Source organism: Hydra viridissima, unplaced genomic scaffold (assembly GCF_058129835.1).
Source record: "Hydra viridissima isolate aposymbiotic clone 2 unplaced genomic scaffold, HvirCarnegie_v1 scaffold_9, whole genome shotgun sequence".
Classification (NCBI taxonomy): domain Eukaryota; kingdom Metazoa; phylum Cnidaria; class Hydrozoa; order Anthoathecata; family Hydridae; genus Hydra; species Hydra viridissima.
This window is the reverse complement of record NW_028324308.1, coordinates 3810301-3832716: the sequence shown is the minus strand read 5'-3', so window position 1 is coordinate 3832716 and position 22416 is coordinate 3810301. Positions and strand designations below refer to the sequence as shown.

Sequence of the window (22416 nt, the reverse complement as noted above, 5' to 3'; positions counted from 1 at the left end):
TGATACGCAATTTATTAATAACGAGTAAAGTTCCACAAAGAGAGAAAAGGTTTCTGATCTTTATATTCAGTAAAGAGAAAAGGTTTCTGATCTTTATATTCAGTAAAGAGAAAAGGTTTCTGATCTTTATATTCAGTAAAGAAAAGGTTTCTGATCTTTATATTCAGTAAAGAAAAAAGGTTTCTGATCTTTATATTCAGTAAAGAAAAATTAGACGCAAGAAGAAAGGAAGAAAAAATACTTTTTTTTTTCTAAAAAATTTGAAAATTGCAATAAATAGAATCTTAATTTCTCAAGGAATACGACAACATCTTTTGAATCAAAAGAAAAATAAGTAAAGTATGTCGGTCTAACAGAATACAAATTACTAACACAAATTTTGGTTGAAAAAACGTAACATCAGCTAGATCATAGAAAAAATATCAAAGTGATTCCATCGCAATTAATTTTGAGGAACTACTATAGCAACTGGTGCCTCGGTAACCTTAGATTCTTCTACTGCAAAACTTCGTTCACTAAAAAAACAAAACAATGAAAGAGGGTTGTGGTCATAGATTGAATATTTTTTTCCGACTGATCGCAACCAAATTTCTATTTTTGTAAAATACAGATATTATAGATTTTAATTACAACCAGACGGATAAACAAAAGTTATTAAAAATAGCACGATTATAGATTTATTCAGTTATTATCTCATTTTAAATACCACTGACACACGTTTTCAGCGGTGAGAAAGAATTATTCTAAAAATTAGTATTTTATAAATATCAACGAACCTGATGTGTGATTTCCCTGCTGTCCATTTCAAAGAAGATCCAGTGGCAGGCTTTTCATGTGTATACAAACAATCGCGATTCTTGCATGTATTGCCGTATCGACATGCCTAAATCCAAACCATCTCAAATTTGCTCACATAGTTTTTTGCTTTCGAAATTTTTATTCAAATATCAAAGTTCAAACTATTCTTTGAGTGTTAAAGTTTCATTCAAACATACTAAACGTTTACTTATCACATTAAAAACAAATAGTTATTCTTAAAATTGTTGTAAATCTTTTGCAGGAGTAAATTTTTCAATAATATAAAAATGTTACTTGTACAGCTATGCATAAAAGTTTAATTGAGATGTCCATTTCAATAAATCTTTTCTGTTTTGTTTTGTTTTTTTGTTTCTGTTTTTTTTTTTCAATTAAATAAAAAAAACTGGAAAATTAATTTTTAAAAGAAAAATCGAATACCTATAAAATTAATATTAAGAAGATAAATAGTTAAAACAAACTTATTACAAAAAATTAATTACATAATTGAAAAATGTGTTGATAAAAGTTTAATCGAGTTAAGGTTTAGAAAAAAAAAAAGAAATAAAATACAAATCTTATATTAAAAGCGTCCTACTTTAGCTCAATAGCAAAATATTCAATCAATTTCATGTACATCTTACAAGGCACCTTTAACCAATACTTGTTCAAAAGTTGCTTTAAATGCTCAGTTGGTTGAATTTGATGGTTTACCAATTGAACATTGATTTATGATCAAATATTTTCGATTGTGTTGAGATCTGGTGACCTAGGACACCAAAGCAACAAATTGATCTTCTTTGAGTTGAACCAGTGTATAATGCTATGTACTGCGTGTGCTAGAGCCCCAACTTGCTAGAAGATGTTATGCTTACTTCTGCCATACAATTGCCTTATCAATGAAATCTAACATGGTTCTAGAGTTTTTTTTATAGGCTTACTCTGATCGTTACACATACCAATAGGAAAAACATCCTCATATGCCTACTGAGCATCCACCACTTTGTTAATTTATCAATACTCACATTATTTCTTAGTTGCATATTTTTCAATGTAAATTCTTCCTTTGTGGTTTACAACCTGAATTTTACTTACAGCTCCAGACTTCTACTGCACAATCCAAATGTTCTTTGCACCATTTTTGTCCTTTGCATTGATCCATGATTGAGAAGATAGGCCTTTTTATTGCAATCTAAGATCCAATACCTTTTTCTGTTAATATCCTTCAAACAAGTTTTCTGGGTACATTTTGATTAGAAAAGAATTGGTTAAATACTTGAGATGCTGGTTCAAAATACGCTACTTTTGTCATGGTCACTAACCTTCAATGGTTTTCCAGAAAGAGGCTGCTGATGAAGTCACCTGTGAACTCCTTGGTTTTTTTGCAGGCAAAATTCAAAAACACCCACAAATTTGTTTATTTCAAGATTGCTATGGTTCTTTGATTCAACCAGTCCAAGAATTTAGTATTTGATACTGACATTGCATTTCAACACATTTGCATGCGAATTTAAATTTGAAAAATTCAAAATATTTGATAGTTTTCAGCAATTAAAATATTGGTTTGTAATTTTAAAATTATATGAAGCATGACAAATAATTTTAGCAACTTTATTACAAACATAAATAGCAAAAGCAAAAAACAATACACTTAAAATCTATTTCCATTAAATTTTAGTATGAAAAAAAAAAAAAAAAAACATTTTGTTATGAAAAATCTCAAACTTTTTTGCATAGCTGAATTAATCTTCTATGAAAGTTTCAGTCAAATTGAAATTTTGAAAATTAGAAGAGAAAAAAAAATAACCTAAAAAAAATATCCCAAACTTTATTGTGATTTTATATATGGCCTTTAAAGAGCTCAGTCTTGTTTTAAAGTAGCACTTAACGATAAAAACTGGGCTCTTCGAAAAGTGCACAAAACCTCTGCTGAGAAATTGAAGTCATTCTCTTAAAGAAAATATGGTAAGCTTGTTATGCCAATAGTTTGCAAAAAAACTAACAAGCCATTTGAATAGCTGGTACTTTTGCTTCTTAATGTTAAAGGTTTAAACAAGAAAACCAAATAACACTTGGAATACCCTGATATTGCCTGATGTGATCAGTTGCTGTATAAAATACCTGTGTTTTTTGAGTTGCCAGAAATTAATGTCAAAGCCCTCAAATCACCTATTTCTACATATGGAGTTAATCAAAGTGATCTTTTTATGCAACTTTACATAGGTTGTGATAAATTTTCTTATTTAGTCAAATGAATTGAGTAATTAAAATTTATATTTGCTAAAGCAGTCAGCTGAATTGCTGGCTTCTAGACTACAAGAGAAATGTTTGTTTCAATCTAGCACTAACAAAAATATATATGGTTCAATCCCAACTGGACATTTTCTGAGAATTAAAAATGAGCATTCCAACATCAAAGATTATTTTAGTCTAATAGCTAAAGATCAAGTGTAGTAGTTGGTCTAGGCTAATGCGCTTGTATTGAACTGATAATTTTCTTTTTTTTCAAAGTGGAGGCAAACTCAGGGTTGATGTGCTACTGGGTCTTCCCTGTAGAGGAGTAGGTAGTCTGCAAGGCATTTGCTGGAGGACTCAAAATAGATTCAATACCTCAAAATTATTTTAGAGAAGATGCATTACTTTATTCAGGAGTGGGTCAGCAAAGAGACTACTTAAATGCTTGTTTTCTTTGTTGAACTGCAGAAAATGAGAGAAGAACTGGCTACAAAGAAACAATCTGAAATAAGGTAATAAGAACATCAATAATGACTCTCTGGTAGGCAGGAAAAAAGTTGTTTCTCCCACTACATATAAAACATGGTTTAATAAAATGGCTTGTTGTACAGTTACAGATCATTCTTTTTGCACATAACTTTTTTTATCTTCAAACATCTTCTTTGCTGATTCATAACATTGCAATATACTAATTTGTTGGATAATCAGATGAACATGAAAAGGTGTCAAAAATCTAATACAAAACTTTATCCTTAAATGATAGTTGGAATAAAGTTCTTTACAGAGCACAGTGTACACTAACTTTTGTGACTGATTATATTTATACACATATAAATTGTGAATTAAAATATATATACATATAGCCTCTTTTAAAAAATCAAAAAAATCTATACCATTTGTATGGGGTGTTTAAAAATACAATCCAACTTGGTGCAATTTATACCAAAGTTACACATTTGTTGTGATCCTAAGATAGATATTTCTATTGAGTTGAAATTGAACAATTTAAGTTCACTATATAATATCATGTAAAAGATATTTAACATTTTTAAAAAGCACACTTTTTTACTACATATCTAGCTATTTTTTTTTATCTATCATCTTTTAAATCTGAACTGTCCATATAAACCAAAAATATTCAATTTTCAACAAAACTCAGAACTAGCCTCTTTTAATTGTTTTTCTAAAACTAGCTGATCAACACAGGTTTACTAAATCATTTTGAATAATTGCTAGTTCACTACACTTTATTTTATTCAATCGAATTAATAAGAATTACTATAGCATTTTTATCAGTTCCATCAGAGCAAACATATACTGAAGATTCATTAAACCAGTAATTAACAAATTACAGATGGATCAAAATACTGATAGATGCTGGAAGAGGTGACTATATTTTTAAAATCAAAAAAAAAAAAAGTGATATATTACCTGAAACTAAAGATGAGGACTTTGAGTGTGTATATGAACAATCTTTAACTTTGCATCTAAATCAAAATTTGTATAAGAGTTTAACCTGCAGTTTTGTTCATAGAATTTGCTTTTTAGCACCAACAACATTTGTGGCTTTTAAAGTAACAGAAAAATAAGTTAGCTTGTTTTCATTAAAATGTCAGTGATTAAAATAAGATAAATAAAATAAAATAATATCTAAGTTCTACCATAAGCACTGTTACAAATTGAATCATAAACTCTAAACAATTTAGGGATACCCTTGGAATTTTTAGTTGAGTAATCCCCACTCCTATGAGGTATTGTTACAATCATTCACTGAAAATTGAGCAGCAAACATAGAGTGAGGTAAAAATCATATAGCTGTTAATCAATTACAACTTGATGCTTTTTTAATATTTTAAAATCTTAGGGTATCAATTGCCAATATGTGTATTGCATTTTTAAGCCCTTTTTTTAAAAAATAAGTGTTCTAAGAAAACATTTTTTTAAAGAATGTTTTATTTAGTAAACTATAATTTTCTGCAATATTTACAATAAAAATAAAATAATAATAATAATAATAATAACAATAATAATAATAATAATAATAACTATGAAAAATAAGATTTTTACTTATTATATCACTAGAGTTAATTAAATTGGGATTAATATAGTTACACTAAAAGTGTTGATGCTTGAATTAACTTGAGTGTGCTCATTAATTTTATTGTTAATTTAATTATTTATTAATTTTCATTAATTGGCTCAAGGATATTCAAAGTATTGAAGATCGACAGAGATAAAAACTTTTGCACAATTATGTTTTCAAAAAATTTGAATTTCTTCTTCCTGTCATAAGTTATCATTTTTTGAGTAAATTATACTATGTAATTACTTTAGAGGATCAATTTTTAAAAATTTCATTCATTTTCAGTGAAAAGACAAAAAGCTATATTGAAAAAAAATTTAAAAAATTTAGCTGTTTTATAAATTTTTACAGGCTACTGCTTATAAATTTTTACAGGCTACTGTTTATAAACTTTTACAGGCTACTGTTTTATAAATTTTTACAGGCTACTGTTTATAAATTTTTACAGGCTACTGTTTATAAATTTTTACAGACTACTGTTTTATAAATTTTTACAGGCTACTGTTTTATAAATTTTTACAGGCTACTGTAATACAAACTCCAGTAATGATCAAAACTTTATTTGTTTCCAATCATGAATTAACAAACAGGATAAAATTTAAATGATTTGTTTAATGTCAGATATGTTTAACGTCAGATATGTTTAATGTCAGGATAATATTAAAACGATAAAAGCACTGCAACAAAAAAAGAATTCAAAAAAAAAATTTTTTTTGAGAACAAACCTATCACCAAATTTGCATAGTGGATGCATATATAAACATCTATCACCAAACGAGCATTTTGGGAAAGCTCTAAGTAAACAAAAATCAAATAATTTATGTAAATAACGCAAAAGAAACAACCATATGTAAAAAAAAAAAAAAGAACAATTATTTACTACTAACTTGCATGCTATATTAGGATGCACAAATTTGCAAAAACTATTTTTACAAGAAGGCCAGTACACACAGCGTTCCTGTATTGATATACGACTAACTGTGTGTTCAGGCAATGAAGATTCTTCCAAAACAACTTTAACATTTGTTGCTATTCAATGAAAAAAGACAATCCTGTTAAATCAAAATCATGTCCAAACTATTAAATTGAATTGAATAAAATTTAAACAGGGTGAAGTTTATTTGTTTTTACAATTGTTTACAAGGGGTATATGGAAAAAACATAAAAGATAAGCATTTCTTTTTGTTAATAAAAAGAAAGTAAACTACATTGTTTTTCTATGTTAAGACCATAAAAAATAATAATTCATACTGTTTTATTAAAAAATCATAAAACCAGTGCAATTATAATTACAATCATAAATGCAATTATAATTATAAAAACAACGGTTAACTAACTAGTAATAAACTGCTCAGTTAAAAATAATTTGCAATATTGCATAGCTATGCTATTGTATTGCACCATTAAACATTAGGATAACGTAGAAAAAGACACTATCTTACTTTCACCAGAATCAACTACTAATGAGGCAGCTGCTTTTTGAACATGTGATGAAATTGGTTCTTTGAGTTCAGTTGGGTATTTTAACGGTAAATTAGAATTTATCAAATCTTTATTTTCTGTTAAAGTATTTGTTTCAACTGAAGATGTGGGGATAACAAGCTGCAATGAAGGTATTGAACAAAAATTATTTAATGAACCAGAAACATTGTCTATAGTTGGAACAGTCATTTTAGGTTGAAAATGTGGATTAATAAAAGTTTTATGTTTTGGTTTTTCTATTAACATTGTGGTATCCAAGTTTTGCACTTGCTCTAGTGACTTACGCAAAAGCTTTTGAGCCTTTAGTTTCTGTTCTGCTAACTCTAACTCACGTTCTACATCATCAGAAGTTTTCCTTCTTCTGTGATATGAATGTCTTGATTCATGATGTTTTCTTTTGCGTTCGAGTTGCTCATACTCTTTATCCTTTTTTTTCATGATTTCCTCAAATTCCTCATCACTATGCGTAAAACTTGAACTTTTTATTCTTTCTCTTGACTCTGTTTTTCTCAGCTGCCCAGACCAAGTTTGTGTAGGAGAACAGGATCCTGTATGAATCGACAAGTGTCTGCTACCATCAATACCATCCAAAGTTACAATGAACTCATGCTTCATTCTTCTAAATACATTTAAAATGGCTTACTAAAAAAAGTGAGTCATTATTTTACAGATCTTAACTAATTTATGTATAGAATAAAAACACTACAGTTAAAAGTCAAGGTGTGGAACTTTAATTTATAAAAAAATAAATGAACACACAAGGTTTACCATGTTCTTTTTTCTTTTATAAAAAAAAAAAAAAAACAATTCTTAGTAGAAATGTTCAACAAAACAATTAAATAGAAACCTTCTTTTTGATGATCTTTTTCTTTTTTCAATTTTTTCTTTCATGTTATATTCTTTCTTACTCAATTGGTCTTCTGTTTTTGTATTGGCAATTATTCTACTCCCTGTACCATCTTCTTCAATATCTTCTTCAACATAGTTGTTCAGATCATCAGCACTTCCTTCCTCTTTTCTTTTAAAAATATATTTAAATATAAAACAGTTTTAATAAAGATTAAAAAAAAGATTCAACTTTATATATAAAATATACATGAACACAATTGTTATCATGCCAGATCAAGGCTACTTTAAACAAAAAAAACATGACTCCAGATACACACAAATGAAAAATCTTACTCCAGGTATATATTAGTGTCATTAATTTCAGCTTCATCTTCATTGTTTCCTTTCTCTTTAACAGAACCTACTTCTTTATTTATCAAATTTACTTCTTCGTTCATGCTATCCTCATTATTTGAATCTCTTTCATTTAAGCATTGTGTATTCTGAAACTATAACAGTCAAAAAAAATATTTCATCAGGCAAAAATTACAAAAAGTTACAAAAAAATTGTTAATACTAAATTTTTTTTTCAAAAAAATTTAATCAGCACTACACCAATGAAAAAAGTTATACTAACTTGAATTTCTTCATTAAAACTTGTCAGTTTATTTTCAATATCCCCCTCTACTTCACTTTCATATTCTACTGAACTATTTTTAACTGGTTTATTTTCAACCCATTCATCAGAATATTCCTCCTCTGCACTGACTTCTTTATTATAAGCGTTAAAAGATTGCTTAGAGACTCTCTTGCCACTTGTCCTTTTTTTTAACTCTTTTCTTAAATGCATTCGTTCTTCTTTAAGTTTTGTTTCTTCGCCTGGAGCAAGTTTTCCAAACAAACGCTTGTGCTTTTCTTCTTTTAATTTTTGCCTAAGTTTCCTAGCCAACACATCTTCATCATCACTTAATGGCTTATCACGCTTTAACAACTCCCTCAAATCAACAGCAGGTTTTGTCTGTCTTGATATTTCCTGAAGTTCAATGCGCCTAGTTTCTGTCTTTAATATGTCTGTGTGTGTTTGACTTGAAGGATCACTTTCACTTGAATCATCCATAACCCGTTTTTGAGGGTAATTATCTTTATCTATTGTCTCTAAATAACGTTTTTTGTTTCGCAACATTTTTCTTCTAGCATAGCGCTGGTGTTTGCGGGTTTGTTCTTCAATATCTGCTACCATACTTCCTGCATATTCTTTTTTTCTTGGCTCTTTGATTGTATATCTTGGGTTTCTATCAACCTGCTTACTATTATGTTCTCGAGATTTTAAAATTGCATACCTAGCATCATGCTTACTTGTGCCATTCTTATCTTCTAATTCATCTTTAATACGCTCTTTTATAGTCCCTTTTAATCTTAACTTAGGCTGGGAATCATTAACATTAAAACTAACAGTAATCTGAGATTGATCGATGTTTATAACTCTACGATCTCTACTATGATTATCTGAAGAAACATCTTCATTGGATTTAGTCTGGAAAAAAAAAAAAAAAAAAAACCAGAGAAAATTCCAAACAGTTTTTTAAAAAACAATATTTTACTTTAAGTAAAACACTTATATTCTTACTAACATGGAGGGCATTGTCAATATTTCCATCATAAGAGCCTGTTCTTTTCTCTAATTTATCCATATTGTTATCAGAATTATCTTCACCCTCATTATCAGTCACCTTTATGAGTAAATTAATGCAATTAATCCAATAACATAAGATGTTATTAGCTATTATATTACATACATCATATATAAGATTTACAAAATTCATACCTTTATATCAACCAAAGGTTTACTAACAACTACTTCAGCCATTGCTCGTTTTAATAAAGCTGATGATGGCTGATGATCTTTCTGAAGAGATGGCCTAAACCATTTAAGAGCATACAATAAGAGTATTTTCATCTTTGCTATTTACTTTATTTTAGTGTTTTCATAAATAAAAGATTATAAGTGAGCTGAAACAAATGATTTTAAAAAATACTTCAAATACATGTTTTTGATAACAGATGATAAATCTCACAGTTTTTAAAATAATACAAATTTACTAATATGTTAATATAAAAAAATTACTAAATCTTATATGATAAAATATAATAATAATGTAATAATATAATAATAAAAGTTTAAGCATTATAAAATTAAAAACAAATAACATAATAACAAAAAATTAACCACTTTGACTATATCACATGAGTTAATACACTTGAATACATTTTGAGACACCACTTGCTAATAAAGTGCATCAACATCTATACATCTTTGCTTCATTTACAATACCATTTTGCCTTTCATTTAGCAATTTTAGTACACAGGGGTGCAATAAATAAAACGGAGTCTTGCAAAAAGTCAAATGTTAATGAATTACAATAGTAACCATTCTAATATAAATGATTTCTTTTTGTATTTGTTTACATATAACCTTTTTCAATAATGTCTGCAAATAACCAATGACTATTTGACAATAAAAAATATGAAAATTAATAAACTAAAAATCTTACTTTTGCCTATCTCTACGAGATTGATATTTGTTACTTCCTGCTGTAAAATAAAATTTTTGGAAGTAATTTTTTTCATTTTAATAGAGTTTAATCTTTTTTAAATAGTTTCAATGCCATACATAAATATAGAAAATGTTTCAAATTTTAATAAGAAATGTTAAAAAGTTAAAACTAATTTCTTCAAATTATTAGGAGATGATAAGCACATATCTTACCATCATTTGTTTTTTCTTTTTGACCTCTTTTATCTGTAATTTTATCTGATTTTTCAACTTTCAACTTTTCATCTTTCGACTTCTCATCTTTTGACTTTTGTAACCTTTTTTGAATATCTTTATTACGACTTTTAACATGTGGACTAGGAGATCTAGATTGGCGTCTTCTAGAGTCTTTGTGTGGACTTCTTGAACGAGATGTTTTGTTTTGCTTTGGACTCCTAGATTGGAAAACCCTTCTACTGGCATTTTGCTGAGAGTTACTTCTTGATCGTCTCCTACTTTTAGATGAAAGGGTTCTCTGAAAACTTCTACTTCTTGATCGGTCTTTTCTTTTTATTGAATTCTGCTCTTTATTAGTTATTTTGTTGGTCTTTGATAATGATCTACTTCTTTCTTTTTTGCTTCGTGATAGTGATCTATGATTAGAATGTGGCTTTTCTTTGACTTTGCTTTGCTTAATTTCAGTTTCTCTATCTTCATATTGGCTAACAGCATGGAGTGAATCATTCAATGTGCCACCTAGTACTTTTTTTTTATTAACATTTGAAGACTTTTCATGTGACTTTTCAGGTGCTTCATTCTCTTGGTTTACTTTATTTTCTACCTGAACTTCAGCTGTACTCACATTTAGTCTTTTATTAATATCATGAGCTATTTTCTTAACAAAGTCCATTGGATTGCTTCGTCTATCTGTACGTTGTTCAATTCTTCTAGCTTCAGCCTCTGCACTTAAACGTATGTCTTCACTATTGTCATTGGTTTTTTCTTTGTTAAGTTCATATAATTTTTTACCATTTTTTATGTTTTCATTTTCAGTTTCAACTTCTTTATTACTAACCCTATTAGATTTTGTCCTTTCAACTTTTTTTTCTTCATCTTTCTTTTTTTGTTTTTCTTTTCTATTTTCAAGCTCCATATCTTTTTGTTTATCTCTTGGTTTTTCATCTTTTTTTTCTGATTCACTCTCTTTTCTATGCATTTTAACTTTTGTTCGATCTGCTTCTTTTTCTTTTTCATTCTGCCAGTCTCGCTTTCTATCTTTGTACTTTTCCCTTTCTTTGCGTTCATTATCTAATTCAACTCTCTCGCTTTTTTCATTCTGCTCATTATCTTTTTCAGCCCATTCTTTCTCTTTAGGTTTATCTAAACTTTTCTCTTTTCTTCTTTTCTCTTCACTTTTTTTCACTTCACTCATCTCCTCATCGCTTTTTTTCTCCCTAAACTTTCTCCTTTCTTTTAAATTAACTTTTTTATGCTTTGCTTCATCATTACTACATTCTTCACTTATCGACTTCTTCTGCTTTCTTTTTGATTCTCCATCATTTATTTCTGTAATATCAGGTACTAAAATAGGATTAATATTTTATCAGGTCATTAAAAAATGTAATAAACAGTAGTTTTAATCAAGGCAAATCTTAAATATTTATGATTAGATGAATTGGTTTTAAATTTAAAAAAGAACATTGACACAACATCATAAAAAGTTCACCCTGAGTAATAATAATTAATGTTCATTCCATATCAAATAAAGTCTTGGTACCCACCATCAAAGATTTTGCTAATTTGCAGAGTGGAAACTACATTTATGAAAAGAAGTGTACTAAATATTAGTGCCCAGTGCCTTAGATTTCTGATATTTCTTGGTTCCAGATCTTTTTGATTATTTTTCCTCAGTGCCACAAAATTTTGTTTTACCTTTGTCAGCTAATTGTTAAAAATTTTATCTACATTTTTCTCTACAAATTTTTAAACCTGAAATTCAGTATCCTTTAAATTTTATTTTTTTTAAAGAACCCACAGCATGATATCTGATTTTCTTGTAGTTACAAATATTGATAATAGCTATAAAAGCATTAAAGATAATAGTTGATAATAGCCATAAAAACATTAAAGAATAAACATATTTTCCCCACAAATTTAAGTACAAAAAGTGTAAACTGATTTATTCTAAAGTTTTATAAAATAAAATAACTCTATAAAAAATATTTTAAATGTCTTTTTCTTACTTAAAAAAAATGAAAATATGGTAGAATAAACCAAATTTTTTTTAAGTTTTTCCAATTTTAATCTATGTTTTGTATTGTTTTAATACTAATGAAAAAAAAGAGTCATGTCATGTTTTTTTGAGTGTATTTAAATTCAATTTAATATAAAAGCAGCTGCAGGGCCCCTTCATGATTCTTTCTTAACTGGTCATTGACTTTTAATGGCCAGCCTAATCTTGTTTAGCTGAGCAGTGAGCTAGTTGGATCAAATAGTTTGATGATAGAATTAACTGTTGACCCTGTTCACTTTTATTACATTGATGGAATTTCACGTTTCACTCTTCGAACATAATTTCTTATCTCCATATCATTTTTGAGGTTATTTACCAAAAAATAATAATTTTGAGAACAAATACAGTTGATGAAATTTACATTTTACAATTTGCATGTGAATCACAATTACAATTCATCTTATATCAATTTCATCAAGATGGTGGAAAACTAACAGTGAAAAATCTTAAATTGACAGTTGGTCAAATACTTTTTTAATAAAATTAGGGGATTGCAGATATCATAATTGTTATAAGAGTAACTTTAAATTATATTTCCTAACTGTTTGATGTATTTTAAAGAAATATTTAAAAGTTAAGTGAGAAAAAAAAAGTTAAAACTTTACATACAAATTTCTCTGTTACTGACTCTTACTGATGATAATTTGGAGATAATTTTAGACTATTTTTTTGGCTTACACTTTTTCATATATCTGTGCCTAGATAGCAAGTAGAGAAACCATACCCATTTTTATTAAAGTTTGTTTTAATGACTGCCATCAGAAATCTATTTATTTACAATAAAATCTGGTATCAATCAAAAAATAAAATACTTATAAATTGTTTAACGTCAGAAAATATAAATATTTTGACTAATTTTCAATACAATAAAAAAAAAATAGTTTTCACATCATATTTTATTGTGAAGTGTTTCAGGTTTACTCTTCAAAAAAAAAAAAAGAAAAAAACAAATACTGCACATCATACTTTATGTGTGAATATTTCATGGAAAATTAAACTGCCTCTGTTTTGAAATACTGTTCAATACAATACAATAAATTTACAATAATTCAAATTTTATGTTCATAAATAAAATTATTGAAAATGAACAGCAGTAAAACCAATAATTTTTTATGAAGTTAAAAAAAAAAGAAAGAAAGAGTCTGGAACTGGAACACTAAAATTTGCTTCTTTCCAGATATGTAATTTAAACTCCAAAACTTAGCCAAATCTGAGTTGTTATGCCTCACCTATTTGGGATAATTTGGGATAGAATGATCCTAAAATCTAAAATTAGCATCTTAAAATTAGTTTACTTAGAGTTGTAACTTTTTTGAAACTTGTTCATTATAACTTTCAGAAATTAATTACTTAATTCAAAAATTAAGTGTTTCCTGAATATCTGTTACTTACATTCCATTGCTTTTTTAATCCTCCCTAATACAACAAGCAACCTGGAAGAAAAAAATCATAGCTGAATAATCATGCAAATATAATTTAAAAAAAAAATGGAGATAGATGAAATTGTAAGTAGGGAATCGTTTATTTTGTCTTCTGGTGAGAACCCATTAACAATTGGAGTTGGATGTCTTGATATCAAGGCAAACAGAAGGTACTTTTTCGATTATATATAAATATATATATATAATATTATATGTAATTATATAAAGTATTATTTATACAAAATAAATAAATAGCATAAATCACTTATCTTTTACAGATCTATTTCAAGTTTCATCATTTCTGACTCTTCAGGAACCTTCAGAAGTGATGAAAAGTGATCTATACTAATTTGTTTTACATTTTTATGTACATACCTATTTTTTTGAATAACTATTTAACGTTATTTTTTATTTCTTTTTAACCTCTTTTGAATGTCTACATATATATACTATATGCATAGCACTTGTATACTAACACACACAAACACACACATACGTATAGATATATATTTACATACATTTTATACCTAGGTCTATAAAACAAGTATTTCATCAGGTGATTAATGAACTTCAGATTATTCTAGAACTTTCCCTGAATAAAACAGCCCAGTTGGTATCTACTCTTTGGAAAGAAATGGGAAGTAAATCTGCAGTAAAGAACAATATCTATGGAAAACTGAGTGACCTAGAAGAATCCATATCACATTTTTATCAAGTAGAAAATGTAACATTTATATATCTTATTTAAATTAGACAAAGGGAAAAACTTTTTTCTGAGATACTATAGTCATTGTTCAGGTTAATTTCCTTGACAATGTTGATGGCACAATATCAAGAGTTATGCAGGAAAAAAAGCTTGTCTTTGGTGTGAAGGTGACTCAAGTGAAGTATGTTGTAAACTAAAAACACTTGGAAGCCTTGACTATTGGTATCAAAGGTACAATTTTGAAAATAATTCCAGTAAATCAAAGATGAATCATTTTATGAATGTGATTTGTCCAGGAATTCTCTACCTTGATAAAGATCCAGATACTCTAATCCAACATTTAGTACCCCTCCTGGATTACATATCTTGATAGGAATAGTAACCACACTAGCTTGCTTATTTATGAATCTTTGGCCAGAGTTTGAAAACTAGGTATTATATCAAGGCAGAAGTTGGGATGGGAACAATTCAAACCAGATACTAAAGTGTTTAGATGAGTTAGAAAATGTTATATTATCTGAGAATCCTGGTCTTGTTTCAATAATTCAATGTATGAAAGATATCAAGGCTGTAAAAGATTCTTACCATAATAAAATTTAAAAACTTGTTTTTATCTACTTAATTGCAAATATTATTAGAAAAAAGCTTTCAGTAAGTTGGGAAGTACACATACTCTTGTGTCATGTGCAACTCTTTGTTGAGTACTACAATTGTGCCTAGTCTAAATTTCCTGAACAATGTGGAGAATCAATTCATTCTAAATTCAAACCAAAATGGAATAGGTTTAAAAGACAAGAAGAAAACAAAAAAAAAGTGATTGACTTTAATGGAAGAAAAGTTAGCCAATAGTTAAGTTATTTACCATATAATATTTACATTAGTATTGTAAATATTTTAAATGTTTATTGTTGTTTATAAATTTTGTATAATTTAATTAAACTTCAATATTAGTAAGAAAAAAGCAAATTTAAGTTTTACTTTTTGTAATGGACCTCCAAAATTCTTAAATGGGCTTTAAGCACCTCAACTTTACCCTTTTGCCCCATATATGACCCTTAGCAATTTGTTTAGACTTAAAAAATGCTCTTTTCAATTATCATAAAACAAATGCTCTTATATAAAAAAGGTTTCATTCAAATGACACAACATAAAACCTGGCAGTCTCTCTGGTCCACTGTGATACAAACTTTTGCAAATTTTGCAATTTAATCATTTTTAATGCATTCAGACATTAAATACGAAACTTTGGTCCTCTTGTGGCACCCCTAAACATCATCTGATTGGCATCATTTTTTGCAAATAATAATTTCTCAAAAAAAGGAAAGAGTAGTTATGATGAATATTTTTAAAAACTCTTTTTTATAAAGGATAAATACTCATTTAAAATATTTAATTCTAGTTTATCAGCTTATTGTAGGAATATAATGGTAAAAGTTGTGCAAAAAATAAGCAATTGCGTGTTGAAGAAAACACTGAAGTTATTAAAAACATTGTATATTTATTGTATATTATGAATACTTCTAGTTTTAACTATGGGTTAAAATTAAAATTATGGGTTTGAAGTATATTCTTTATAATTTAGTTAAAACAAGTCATAAACAAATTTTTAAAAATATATAGAACTATTTTACATATTTTATCCAACTTTGTTACCCAACTAGTGGGTAGTTCTAAAATACAGGTAGTTTTGGTTGAACAGCACTTAAGATATCCATCATGAGATTTCTTCACTTGCTTTGTAAAAAAGATTTACTTAAAAATAGATTCCTTTTAGTAATATCAAACTTTAACATACTTTTAACATAAGGAACAATCCCTAAGTTTGATAGCTACTTTTTGATCTTTTACCTTGCATATAAAACTTTTAGCTACATTTGAGTCAGGAAACATGGAATAGAATTTCTCATTATCATTTTCTGCAAATCTAAATCTAAAATTTCAACTTAAGAATTACTTAAAAGATCTTAAAGAAACTTGGTCCTCTAGTTTCATGTGAGCATTAGAACATTCAGCTTTTTAGAGCCAAAATGTGAAACTGTATTTAACTATTTGATATTTTTCAACAACTTTTTTATAAAATTTTTTATCGGATTCATGCTTTACATGCTGAAAAAAGTTATTAGATACTGAAAGATGTTTTAATAAGTTAAAGTAAGATTGTGATTGACAAAGGAAAGTTATTTGAAGGATGATTGGTAAGAAATCTTACCTATTTGTAACATTTATATTTAAGATTAAAGATTCAAATTTACTTCATAATAACAAGAAATTATTTGAATTAAATAACATATTTTATAGATATTTGTAAAAATTCTTGAGTAGGTAATAAATATCCTTCAATAATGTATTTATATATACAGACAAAAAGAACAAAGTCAAAAGTTCTAAATAACTACATAAAACAAATTTTAGATCTTGAGGTTCAGTAAACTGAATATGTTAAGTGTAACATTTAATTTATTTAATTAACTTACATATAATCATACAAAGAGGTTAAACACCAATTAAGAAATTAATACATACATGAAACTAGTAATTTACAGTTAGTTCAACTATATCTAAAAAATTTGATTTAAATAACTATTTTGCAAAGATTATCCAAAGAGATGCATGCTTTTGTATGCTTGTATAACTTTAGGAAACCTGCAATAGTATCATCACTAAAACATAGAATTCAATATACCATCAGAGAAATGAAAATGTTAAAACTACCATGAAACAAATTTTTCAGCTTCTGGTCCTAAGAAGAGAGTTAAATCATCAACCATTTCTTTTTCGCTTCGCTTGTTTGCGATCATTACCATGATATATTCTGGAAGCTCATCATCTAAAGCAAGATTGATAGAGATCAATACTTAAGCTACACAAGATGTTTTGTTAAAAATCAAATAGTAGTTGATTTGAAACTTAGGCTAATTTTAAAAAATTAGTCTAAGTTTCAAGTGAAATTTTACAAGGTCCTGAAAATTTACAAGGTCCCAAATAGACTTCAGATTTTGATGAAACTTGTTGAGGGGAGGGGAGGGGAGGGGGGAGTGTATACCAATCAGATAAATATATTCTGAAAATTTTAGCTCAACTTTTAGAGAATAATAACTATTAAACAGTTTACATACCTTAACATTTCTAAGCTAGAAAGTACTCTATGAAAATTTTCAGATACTTTAAAAAATTGAAAATCTGACTTTTGATACTTTTACATAATGGCAGACTAAACTTGAAACTTTCTTCACTAAATTGTAGATTTTTATGATATTGAAGCTGATTTTCAAAATGTCAAAAAATTGGTTGTTGATGTATTCACTCTGTAAAGATATTTTCCATAAATTCAGCTAAGTAGAGTTCTTCATCAAAATTGGCTTTGACAAAATTTTTAAAAAATATGCCTCCTATTTAAAAGGTCCATTACTTAAGATTTCATAAATCTTTGTTTTTATAAATTTTTTCTTTTTAATGAATATATTTGTACACATCAATTTGTGTGTTTTATCAGAAGAAAATAAAATAATGTGAGGAGATTCATTCATAACTCTATCAAATAGATTACAGAAACTAGGCTAAATTTTTTTAAAATGATGGAAACATTCACATTTTTACAAACATCATCAAATTAAACTTTTAATGAGAGTCCCAGGGATTATAGAATATGCAGCATATCTCAGTTACAAATTAAATTTTGCAATATTGGACCTATAGAAAAATTAACAACAAAAATGAAAAAAACAAATTTGATGTTTTGAACACAACAGCTGTACGTGTGGCTTATAAATTTTTTTGCTTTTTTTTTATAGAACACTAAGATTGATGAATACTTCTGTTTATTCTTCTTTAATCAAAATTTCTTCTAGCTTCAATTTAATTCTTTACTTCTTCTGATTATCAAAAAGTTCTTTTTTTTTTCTCTTTTGTACACATCAATTTGTGTGTTTTATCAGAAGAAAATAAAATAATGTGAGGAGATTTTTTTTTATAGAACACTAAGATTGATAAATACAAAAAATTTCAACAAAGACAATTGCGATACAATTGTGTGTAACAGACTTTTTGATTATTTAATTATACACCACCCCAACAAGTTTCATCAAAATCTGAGGTGGTTCATGTAGGGCAATTAGCCCACTTGGTAAGAAATTACCCTAGTTAAGATTTTTATTTCATTTATTACTGATATTATTAGCTTAGAACTTGTGATAAGTAATGTCACCTAAGTTTATTGTTGCAATCATAAAAAGTTTTTTAATATTAATCCTTTATTTTTTGTTTAGCTTGCTTCTATACCATGAATATGAACAACAAATAATAATAATAATAACAAAATTAAACAACATACATCAACAACAACAAATAATAATAATAATAACAAAATTAAAACAACTCACCAACATAGCAATCTAGAGCTTGCAATTGTTTTTTGATTGTTTTCTAAAAATATAAATTTAAAGTACCATTAAAAATCCCCTTTCTCCCTTTCCAGGAGAACACGTATAGTGTAAAAGAATTAAAACTTCAAAAAAGTAAAAAAAATAACACAAATAGACAACAGTTTATTGAAAAATTTATGTTTCTTAATTAAATTTAAGAACGACACCAATACTTTTATTTCTAACATAAAATTTAGAGGGCTCTATCTAGTAGAAGATGCATTTCAATAATTCCTTGTATAATTGACCGTGTTTTTGCTTTTTTTTTTTTTTGTTTTAATGTAATTTTAACAATTTTTAATTCTAATTCTGGCACAAATCTATGCAGAAAGAATTCTTCTTTGATTTTTTAAATGTTTATAAAATTGTTAGGTGCCATTTTAATCATAAAAACACAGGTCTGCAATTGTTTCCCCCATTTTGATAGAATTTAGGCACGCACATTATGAAAAATATTTAAAAAATTCTAACTAGTCTAGATCTTTTACCATTAAACATCATTAAAGTCTTTTACTACAATCAGCCTATGTAATCTGAAAAAAATATGCTTACTCCTGGTACCTCATTTTCTTGGTATCATTACAGAGAAAAAACTTTAATCCATTTTTCTGAAGATTAAGATCACAGCTTATTGTAAAAACATTCCTGGCTTAGTAAAGGCTTTTAACATTGAATATGATGCAAACCAATTAAGATGTTCATAGATTCTTCAAAACAAAGCGCGAAAGCAGTATTTCTGCAAAAATGGTAGTAAGTAGCTCATTCTGTACATTTAAAGGAGTGCTATAATAATTTGGAAAGTGTGTTAACCAAAATAAATAATGAACACAATGGTTGAAAAGACTGTGGAGATCTGAAAGTTACAAGTATGTTACTTGTTCAACAAGTGGCTATACAACTGTTATAACATTGGACAAAAAAACAATGGCCTCCTAGAACTGAATTAGTTCCTGGAACAATAAATATAGTGCAAGATAATTTTGTTTTAATTTAGAAGAAAAAGTTTTGCTGCCCATTTTACAGATAAATTTGGACATGATGAAGCATATACAAAAGCATTGAATAAAGAAGGTAAAGATCTTAAATACCTACAATAAACTTTTCCAGCTGTCAGAAAATAAACTGAAAGGAGGAATTATAGCAGGCCCTGACATTAGAGAACTGATGAAAGATGCCAAATTTAAACTTCTTTTCCTGAATTCTCACTTAAACTACTTCTGGATAACTCAGGAGCTTTAAATATGGAATAAGGTAAGAGATTCAATCAAGGAATGTGGAATACTCAAATGATGGCAAACCATTATTTATTACTGAAGAGAGATGATATTTTTATAAGAATACCTCCAGCCAGAATTTTAGTGAGAAAAAAAGTTACCGTAAAGGTATTTGATTATTGCTACTAAAATTCAACTTTTTTTTTTAAAGAAACATTTATAGAAACCATATAAATCATTTCCATAAATGTTTTTTTTTTAAATAAAAAAAAAAATAGGAATATGGTTTACTCTGATAATTTCTAAATGTTTTTGATAAATGCCAGTTGTTTAAAATAACATGATTATTTTAGCTTTTTGACCCAAAAATCATTAATGTTTAATTAGCTTTAAAAAATAAGTTAAAATAATTCATTTTTATAAAAGTACTTATCAGGATTAATTTTTTAAAAAACTATTTATTGAACTGTTTTGCGAAATCTTTACTTATTTTTATTTGATTACTCTTTGTATGCTGTAATAGTCAACCTAGTACCAAGGAAAATAATATTTGAAAGGGTTAAAATAGTTAGATATTTGATTACTGACAAATCTTTTAAAAGGTTGGGCCTATAAGTATCTATGAAAAAATACGAGCATTACTGGATTCATTTCACAGTTTTGTCATATATGTTAAGACCCTCTGACAGTTACTTATTTTGAAAAGGTGATTGGATTTGTATTTTAAAGTTACATGATTTAGGTTATAGTGGTACTATACAGTTACTTTGACATTCTGGGAAAACTGAGTCTTATGGTCACTAAATATTAAGCTGAAAAATTGTTAGCATAGAAGATAAACCAGCTTTTGGATTAACTCATCATATTCTATGTTGACAGAAAAAGCTAATTCTATCTATGAAAAAAGTTCCATTTATATAAAAAAAAACTAGTTTTATTTATGTTGATTAATACTGGTGATGAAAGTTTGGAATCTAATAATGCACTCCAAAATTGTTTTAAAAAATGCTAGGTTTAATGTAAAAGTTTTTATGGAATGAAAGCTTTGAAAACTACAACAAATACCTTTTACAAACAAATTATTACTATTCTACTATACCAGAAACGATTATATAAAAAGAAGCACTTTCTAAATTTAGAATAAGTTTAACAAAAAGAAACACTTTCTAAATTCATTTTTACTAATTACAAAGTTATTAAGTTTACTTCCAGCTTAAATCCTTTTTTTTTTATCTGTTTTATTCTCTATTTTAATCTCAGTAAAAAATTCTATAGAGAAGTTGCTGCAAATGAATATTTGTAAACTGCAATCCCTAGCACAGCATTAATACTACAAAATATAGGTTTTAATAAAAGATGTGAAAAAATAAAAAGAAAAAGAAAAGAAAACTTGTAGTAACTCCTTTGAGAGTAAATCTATTTTAGTTTTTGTCTTTCTACTATCAAAAACAAACTACTTTGATTGTAATAAACTTATCAAATTGTACTCAACTTTTTTTTAACAGACTTGCTAAATGAGAATAGAAGCTAAAAACTGTATTCATTAAAATACCTTTGCAAGAGAAAATAAAAATATGTAAAGAACACTTACATTTAATAAAATGTTTTACATGCAGTTTTGAAGTTAATTAAAGTTACTTTTAACTATATTACAGTTATGTAATTCAAAAAATACTTTGTTTTATGTTAAGTAAAAAAAACAGTGTAATATAAATGCTGACACAACACATTCATGTATAAATTGATTGCATAGCAGCTATATAACTAATATCAATAATATAAATACAAAAAAATTCCATTACAAAAAAGAAATATAAGAACTATAAGTTGATTGTTTAATTTAATAGAACTTACTTTAACTTTTTGGTTTATTTCAGCTCCAAGTTCCATTTTAATTTATTTGTAATTAGTCTGGTTGCTAGTTCTTATAAAAATCATACGCTATGAAATAAGCTGAGAGTAAGGATAATATACCATATACCCAACACTAAGTTTCCAGATCAATATGTTTATATAAAAGTATGAAACAGTTATACCCCTTCAACCACCAAAAAAAAATTAACTACTTTCTTCACACTAAGATTTTGTATAGTCCCGATTTAGCTCTAAAAATCGTTCGTGAGGCTATCGCTGAAGAGATGTGACATCGAGTTTATTAATTTTAAAAAGCTTAGTCGCCTCTTGAGTCCGTTTTTCGTTAAATAAAAGATACGTCGCTGTCGCCGCTTTCTTTTGCTGTTGTTATCGTTGTTATAATTACCATAAGCTTCATTTTCAACTTTATCATCGTCGTAATCATCATCGTCCTCGTCGTCGTAATCATCACCATCACCATAACCATCACCATCACCATCACCATCACCATCACCATCATCATCATCATCATCATCATCATCATCATCAT

General features: G+C 27.4%; 1 protein-coding gene across 1 annotated transcript; it reads right to left on the bottom strand.

The window, feature by feature from the left end:
- Positions 1 to 312: 312 nt before the first annotated feature.
- On the bottom strand, positions 313 to 22188 carry LOC145186143 (uncharacterized). Its single transcript, XM_090097964.1, has 18 exons — positions 21867 to 22188; positions 18757 to 18799; positions 17090 to 17204; positions 13643 to 13683; positions 10192 to 11538; positions 9977 to 10016; positions 9249 to 9342; positions 9055 to 9153; positions 8061 to 8957; positions 7778 to 7932; positions 7443 to 7613; positions 6556 to 7214; positions 6001 to 6142; positions 5839 to 5907; positions 4462 to 4517; positions 3924 to 3997; positions 777 to 883; positions 313 to 515 (listed from the first exon to the last, which is right to left on the bottom strand). The coding sequence occupies exons 1-18, from the start codon at positions 21900 to 21902 to the stop codon at positions 443 to 445; spliced, it is 4218 nt and encodes a 1405-aa protein (XP_089954090.1). The 5' UTR covers positions 21903 to 22188; the 3' UTR covers positions 313 to 442.
- Between the last annotated feature and the right edge of the window lie 228 nt (positions 22189 to 22416).

What these genes read in the sequence shown, in the direction of transcription:
- LOC145186143 (XM_090097964.1), bottom strand. Translation starts at nt 21,902, where the DNA reads ATGGAACTTGGAGCTGAAATAAACCAAAAAGTTAAA. An exon ending in AAATAAACCAAAAAGTTAAA is followed by an intron (nt 18,800 to 21,866) that starts GTAAGTTCTATT and finishes TTATATTTTTAG; the next exon opens with AAAACAATCAAAAAACAATT. An exon ending in CATCCTAATATAGCATGCAA is followed by an intron (nt 5,908 to 6,000) that starts GTTAGTAGTAAA and finishes TTGTTTACTTAG; the next exon opens with AGCTTTCCCAAAATGCTCGT.